A 6,379-nucleotide genomic window follows, 5' to 3' on the forward strand; every position below is an offset into this window, starting at 1 on the left:
TACGGTCTTTGGAAAACGGTACAGGCCGAAAATGCAGTGCCGACAGGAGAAGAGCCTCCGCAGACTGAAAAGCCGCAAGAAGGAGAGCCTCCGCAGACTGAAAAGCCGCAGAAAGGAGAGGAGGAGAAGACACCCGAGCCCCCTACACCGACACCAGCTTCCAAAATAGCTCACCGTGTTATCTCAACTGGATTGGCCGGTTGGGGGTTGGCCATGACGGCCTACGCCCTATACAACCTTGCCGCGTCTAGTCCCACGGTAGAGGAATCAAGAGTGAGCGCGATGTCACGTATTCCGTTTCACAACTCTGGTCAGCAGTAACTCCCATCGTAGGACCACATGACCACGCAGCGGAAGAAACAAAGTGCCATGTCTAAGTCCGTCATCGGTCTTCGTGTGTGAACGCCAGTGCACATGGTGGATATTCGGACGCAGGAGAGGAACGTCCACGCGCATGCAGGTTCTGAACCTCTTTCGTGCAGGCCCAGTCTGAATGTTTCTCCTCGATTTCACAGCAGACGGAAAACTTTAGAGTTTCAGCTTCGAGTGGGCGGCCTACCACGCCTCTCTCTTTTGCTGCTGACCGCGTAGCAGACGAGTCATACAGAGCTTTTTCCTGTGCTGGTGGTCTGCTGTCTCAGATGTGACCAGAGACCCAAGCATCATGCTCCATGGGGCGTCTCCGCGGTCGATAGCGCACATGGTAACGATTCCTGCCTTTGCTATTCTTTTTGTTCGGGAGTCAAAACAGCCGTAGCATTGGTTCGCCTCCCACAACGATTTTGCAGAGATTCCGTGTCCTAGCAGATACTCTGATAATTTAACCGGGCAGCGTGCACCTATAAAGTTTATAAACCTAACGCCAAACAGGAAGAGCATCTACTGCAGCCACGATGGTGAAGAGGATTTCGGCTACGAAATGCGTAAAGATACACATCTTCTTCATCATTGCCGCAGTCGTTCGCATTGCTGAGCGCCCATCAGTCACGTTGTTGAAGACTTGCGTTTGCGCTGGAAGCTTGAAGAAAAATATCCAACAAGTGACTTTATGAGAATACAGCAACACACAATATGACCCTCTACGTAGACGGAAATATCTGACGGGAACAGCATGTTGAAGTTGAGTGGTGCAAGAACCAGCAGGGACTGCCGCTTCTACAGCACCTATACCACTATGACTGCTTTACTCTTGTGCGAAATGGACCTCCACTCTAGTCGAGCGCTACCTCGGAGTGGGCGAGAACCGGAAACGCTGCCCGTCTGTGGAACAGTACGAGACTTCTGCAATCAGCCCGAACGTGCCCCACGGACTCTAGGCCAGAAGACGCAGCTCAGACGACTGTGCACTCGGGAGAGAAACTAAAAGAGGACCCAGATGTATAGTGTTGAAAATTCCATTCTGTTGAAGACAAGTCATCACACTTTTTTTCTCTCAGCCCTGTCCACAAAGCTCCCCGGTCCAGCCATGACGTGACGCCCGGTAGTATATTCCACTCGGAGGAAACGAAGAAAAACGACCCCCGAGAAACAGCACAGGTACGCAGTTTTGCTAGTCAAACTAATGTGTGTGCCAACGTGGACACGCCGGTACGGACCTGTGGAGAGTTCTTTTTTTTTACCACGTGCTGCCGCGGTGGACAATGGCAAGACCGATAGTGGAATGCGGGAGAAGCTCAAAAGTGAACGAAGTCAAAAACACTTTAGATGCGTGGAAAAACATGAGACAGTGCTCACGTAATGATTTGACCCTTGTTTAGGCTTCAGGAATACTGCCTGATGATTCTTGGGCTCCAATGGGGTTGACCCTACCGTTACGGGTGCAGTCTTCCTCCCAGTTTGTTCTGTCCTTGCTCTGACTCATTGATCCATCATGTTGTTCACAGACGGTGAGGTTGCCCCATAGTATACCGACAGCCGCTATCGGCTGAGATTTGCTTTGGTTTTTGCTGCAATATTCCTGCCCGCGGCCTCCGCAAGTGTTCTATTGCCTTGATCTTGCCCGGGACAACTCGTGAATATAGCGGCCCTACAGATGTGTATATCAACGAGCCCGCGTTGGATTATCCGGGGACTTGACAGAGTTACCATGTTGATCATGCTTCACGTAGTTTCATCCGTACACAGCCGCCGGTTCGTTGGCAATCAATGTGTCCATATTCTTGTGTCATCGAGTTCCCATGTCCTGCAACCGCCCACCCCCCCTTCCCCGCGTCACCGCGTATGCCTGATTGAAATAAAATAGCTCTTTCTAGTGACCCTCCCTCCCTCCTTATAAATAGCACGGTCTTCCGCATGGTGTCAAAAATCCAGACCCCCTACTACAAGGGATCTTATGGATCGAAGATTGGCCGGGTTTCCTGCAACTTTTCATTGTGACAGCGTCTCTCGTGCAGCCCCATGCATGCGCACAGAAGCTACGCTACGTCTACAGAAAAAGGCGACGGAATACAACAGTATGCACGAACACCATCCCGGTTGTGTGAAGGTGGTCTTACTTGCTTGCAGTAGATTGTCGCGTTCGGAAGTTGCCGGTATGTGCATATGCGGGGCAACGCGTGTCTGCGACAAAACACCTGTTGGCGATTATGCTTGGAGCGGGCCTCAAAAACGCTATTTTCCGTTCAACCGCCTTCGGCAGATTGCCCGTTCCAAGCATTCTTTTGCAGGCGTCTTGTGGATACGCCGACCTCAGAGTCCGGTAGTGTTCGGTGCCCAACGCAGCCTGCTGGTATGTGAACCTTCGGCGACACACCAAATAAATCGCCCCTTGCGAGTGCGGCGCTTTGCCTGTTCGGCAGTAAGGCCGTGAATCCATCGAACTTCTGCAATCCAGATCGAGAAGCAGATTGTCTCGGATATCGTCTGGAAAAAAGGTGTGAGGTTCCGAGCTGACTCAGCCGCGCACGCCACCTCTGTGGCAAAATGCAGAATGGACGAGCGCGAGAGGACAGTGGCGAATGCGTACGCATTGTTGTAGATCTTTAACAACACACGTGAATTAAATACAAGAGTCCAGGTGCCGCAGGCGAGCTCCCAAGTTCTGTATACACTGTTGTAAGCCAAGAGCAATTCGAAACGGTGATCCCACTGCGTTCTGTTCGGCCACTGTCTGAAAATGGTGGTTCGCCACATCGCCAGGGCGTCTTTGCCGTCCCCTACGCGAATCCTATCAGTGAGGTACATTCATTCCACGACAGAGTGCATCAGAGCGCCCATTCCCTCGTCTATTCTTCTACCAATTCTTTCGGAAGAACGAAGGACCTCGCGGGACCGGTGGGAAAAGCATGATACCGTCCCTTGTTTCCCCGGGAGTGCCGCGCAATGGAGGATCAGGTTCCAGTCTTCTGGAACTCCTCACAGTGAATCCGCGGGGATAGGGCAGGGAACCGATTGTGGAGGTGAAAGCTCAGAGTCTATGGGTTGGGATAAATGTGCGAGTCTGTGGGGGGGTGGCGCCGGTGAGCGGCGGAGTGTGTCGTACAATTCACCAGCCGGCCACCCGTGGAGTCCTAGTTTTCCATTTCGAGATTTCTGGACCTCGACCTCACACCGGGACTGGCGCAGTCAGCACGGCGAGGAAGAGGGACCAGGGTTGCAAGTGCAAGCACTCCCTAATCTAAATGAAGAGAGCTGTGTTGAACCGCGTGACGCCACTCAGAAGCTCCGTGGTTGGGCCAGGTGGAATCCCTCAGTGAAGCAGGATTCTCACAAGAAGGATACAGGCACGTGCCACAGTTCCCGGGCATCAGAAGGGACTGGTCAAGCAATGAGGTGCACATGGAAGGGAGGTCTATTCAACATCTCTTCACCCGTCGAGCCGGAGGTTTTCTCCATGAGCCTCCCGCTACCTAGCAAAAAGCCTGAATCACTGGACGATCAAAGGATTAGTCTGATGCCGACATCTCTGCCTCAGCGGTCAGGCAGTGCTGCAGCTGCATCAGAGTCGTGGGATTTGTTGAGGCCAGCAATAAAACCTTACGGGATCTTGTGGCAGAATCCCTGTGCTCGGGACGAGACGGTATTATTGCCCGTGGTAAACATCGAACACCCCGGGCAGCATGCAGGCGCTCTACAACACCCAGATGAAACCGAGCCCGCTGCAGATATTCCAGGAGCACTTGACGAGGTCCGTCGTCGTGAGTACCGTTGCAATAAAGTCCGAACCGATAAGAAAGAAAGGAAGCGTGCATTTCCCCAGAGAGGCTTCTGGAAAAAGCAGAATTTCCTTCAGGTCAAAAACAACACCGTGCGCCTTGCATTCGCCGTCCAGGGCGTTGACTTGCTAAAATTGAAACGCCTTCGGTGGGGGGAGGTGCGGAAAGGGAATACGGGCTGGTGGACGGACGACTACCAGAATCCAAAGGTATCGGGGCCATCGAAATGAGCTTCCAAGGAGGCTAGCGGAAACCTCGAAAAGTGTGTTTTCTGTGGACTTGAGGGGCAAATACAGTGCATGCAATGCTTTGAACTGGAGTGCGGCATCATCAGAGACAGGTGGTTTAACTTTCGTTAAAAGGTTTCTGTGGAAAGGGATGGGGACACGCGAGAGAGTCCCCTCACCTTCTGAGAGACGCGCGCCAACACGTGGGTGCCTCACCGTCTCTGGGACCTGTGGATCTCTAGAAAGATTTTAGTCATTCTCTTCTGATGGGCCGCTGAGCCCCTCGCTCGGCAGCTCCTCGTTTAGTAGTTAGCGTACGCAGCCAGTACGAAAACCATCGTTTTTGCATTGTATGCTAGGTTTTTTAGTAAACTAGAAGAGAAACTGGGGCAAATGTAAATGTGTAGGTCTTCTTTGCTTGACATAGAAGAAAGTTAAGGAATTACATCTTCTGCAAATCTGGAATTCCTTTCTAGTCGGTCGTTTTACAGATTTAGCCTTCCCCCTCAACAGATTAGAGGAACATCACGTCTTCAGCATATGGCGCGTCTACTACTTCTTCCTCTCCTGCGTCGCATGCATTCGTTTCAATAGGGGACAGGATCTCTAAATTCGTAGAATCTTGATGATTTCCAGGTATGCCGCTTCCGCACCATTTTCCGCCTCCCAATTAGGGTGCAGACAGACCCACATAGGTTGTGAAAGACCTGCAAATCAGCGCATCTTGGCCACATGCCACTCTGTTGTACGAGAGTAGATACTCTACCAACCGAAAGTCTAGAGGTTGCTGTCTAGCAATTTTTCATTTCTCACCTGCCTCTTCTCGGTATATCCAGGCACATAAGAGTCGTCGTGGTTTGTCAGAGCACAACGGCATACGTCTTCCTGTTGCGAGCAGGCTACGATTTGAAGAACAACCGACGACGGTTCCGCCAGATGTGCTCCAGCGCATGTTGTGGCAGGGATCCACGTCGGAATGCCTTGTTCCCCGTCTCGCCGCACATAGCAACTTTTTCGACAAGACATACGGAATGTGCTTTGGTATGGCGCGCGTCGTCAGAAAGTGTGGGTCGGATGATGCCCTCAGGTCTATGCTTCTACTTTTCACACGTGTAACTACCGGCCCTGATGAAACCCATAGATGAAAAACATCCATCGGCGCGGCCTGGGTTGTAACCACCCAGCGTCAAAACGTCCTCTTGGTGATGATGCCCTCTCACGGCCTTGCACAGATGGTTTGGTGCCTGCTGCAAAGACTCCAAAGCACCATGGTTTTCGAACACGCAGCTTTTGCTTCACTACACGAATCACTAGCAATGCCTTGGGCTAAAGGCTTTCTTATGTTTTCGACACGTCTGATGCTTGCGTTGCACCACCGGAACGCCGGTTTCCCGCCCCCGTGGGTGTGGCTCCCTGAAACCGCATGCTCACAAAGCAAGTTTACTAGCACAATTCCGGGGATAAGTGAACGGAGGGCAGATTTCAATATTGCCTTTAAGAACTGGGTGGGACCTGTCAATTATTTATTGCAGACGATGGGATTCCCTTCCTGGCTCTTGGCGAGGCTCCCTTGCACTTTCTGAATTGCAGCATTGAGCTGATGCCATGTCGGATGCTCAGTGTCGATCTGATCACTGTGTCTTTGATTTTGCGTACTTTCCAAATCTCCGTTAACCTGCTGCAGTAACGTCCATGGCAACAACTACTTGTTACCACACTCATATGTGATCACTAGAGGGTGTATTGCTGTTCATATGCTACGCTCGGGTGTCCGTCGGCAACAGACTTCCTGCTGCTAGGGGTGAAAGACCACGCGTTCTACCCATTAGGAGAGACACAAGTCAGCTCGTGCTTTTGTCCACCCCACTTGCTTATCTGTTTAACTGTAACTGTCATTGAATAAGCTGTAGCCCAACACTGAATAGTGCCGCACGGCTACCGAATATGACGACACCTGTACCTCTAAAAAGATTCAGTTTACGGAAAAGTCCCTCAGAT

At 51.6% G+C, this 6,379-nt stretch overlaps 1 protein-coding gene across 1 annotated transcript; it reads left to right on the forward strand.

Moving 5' to 3' along the window:
- Positions 1 to 3,766: 3,766 nt before the first annotated feature.
- NCLIV_001330 (conserved hypothetical protein) lies at positions 3,767 to 4,384 on the forward strand (the record flags this gene model as incomplete). The annotated part of the gene is made up of 1 exon (XM_003879629.1): positions 3,767 to 4,384. The coding sequence occupies one exon, from the start codon at positions 3,767 to 3,769 to the stop codon at positions 4,382 to 4,384; it is 618 nt and encodes a 205-aa protein (XP_003879678.1).
- Positions 4,385 to 6,379: the final 1,995 nt, after the last annotated feature.

Source organism: Neospora caninum, chromosome Ia (assembly GCF_000208865.1).
Source record: "Neospora caninum Liverpool complete genome, chromosome Ia".
NCBI lineage: Eukaryota > Apicomplexa > Conoidasida > Eucoccidiorida > Sarcocystidae > Neospora > Neospora caninum.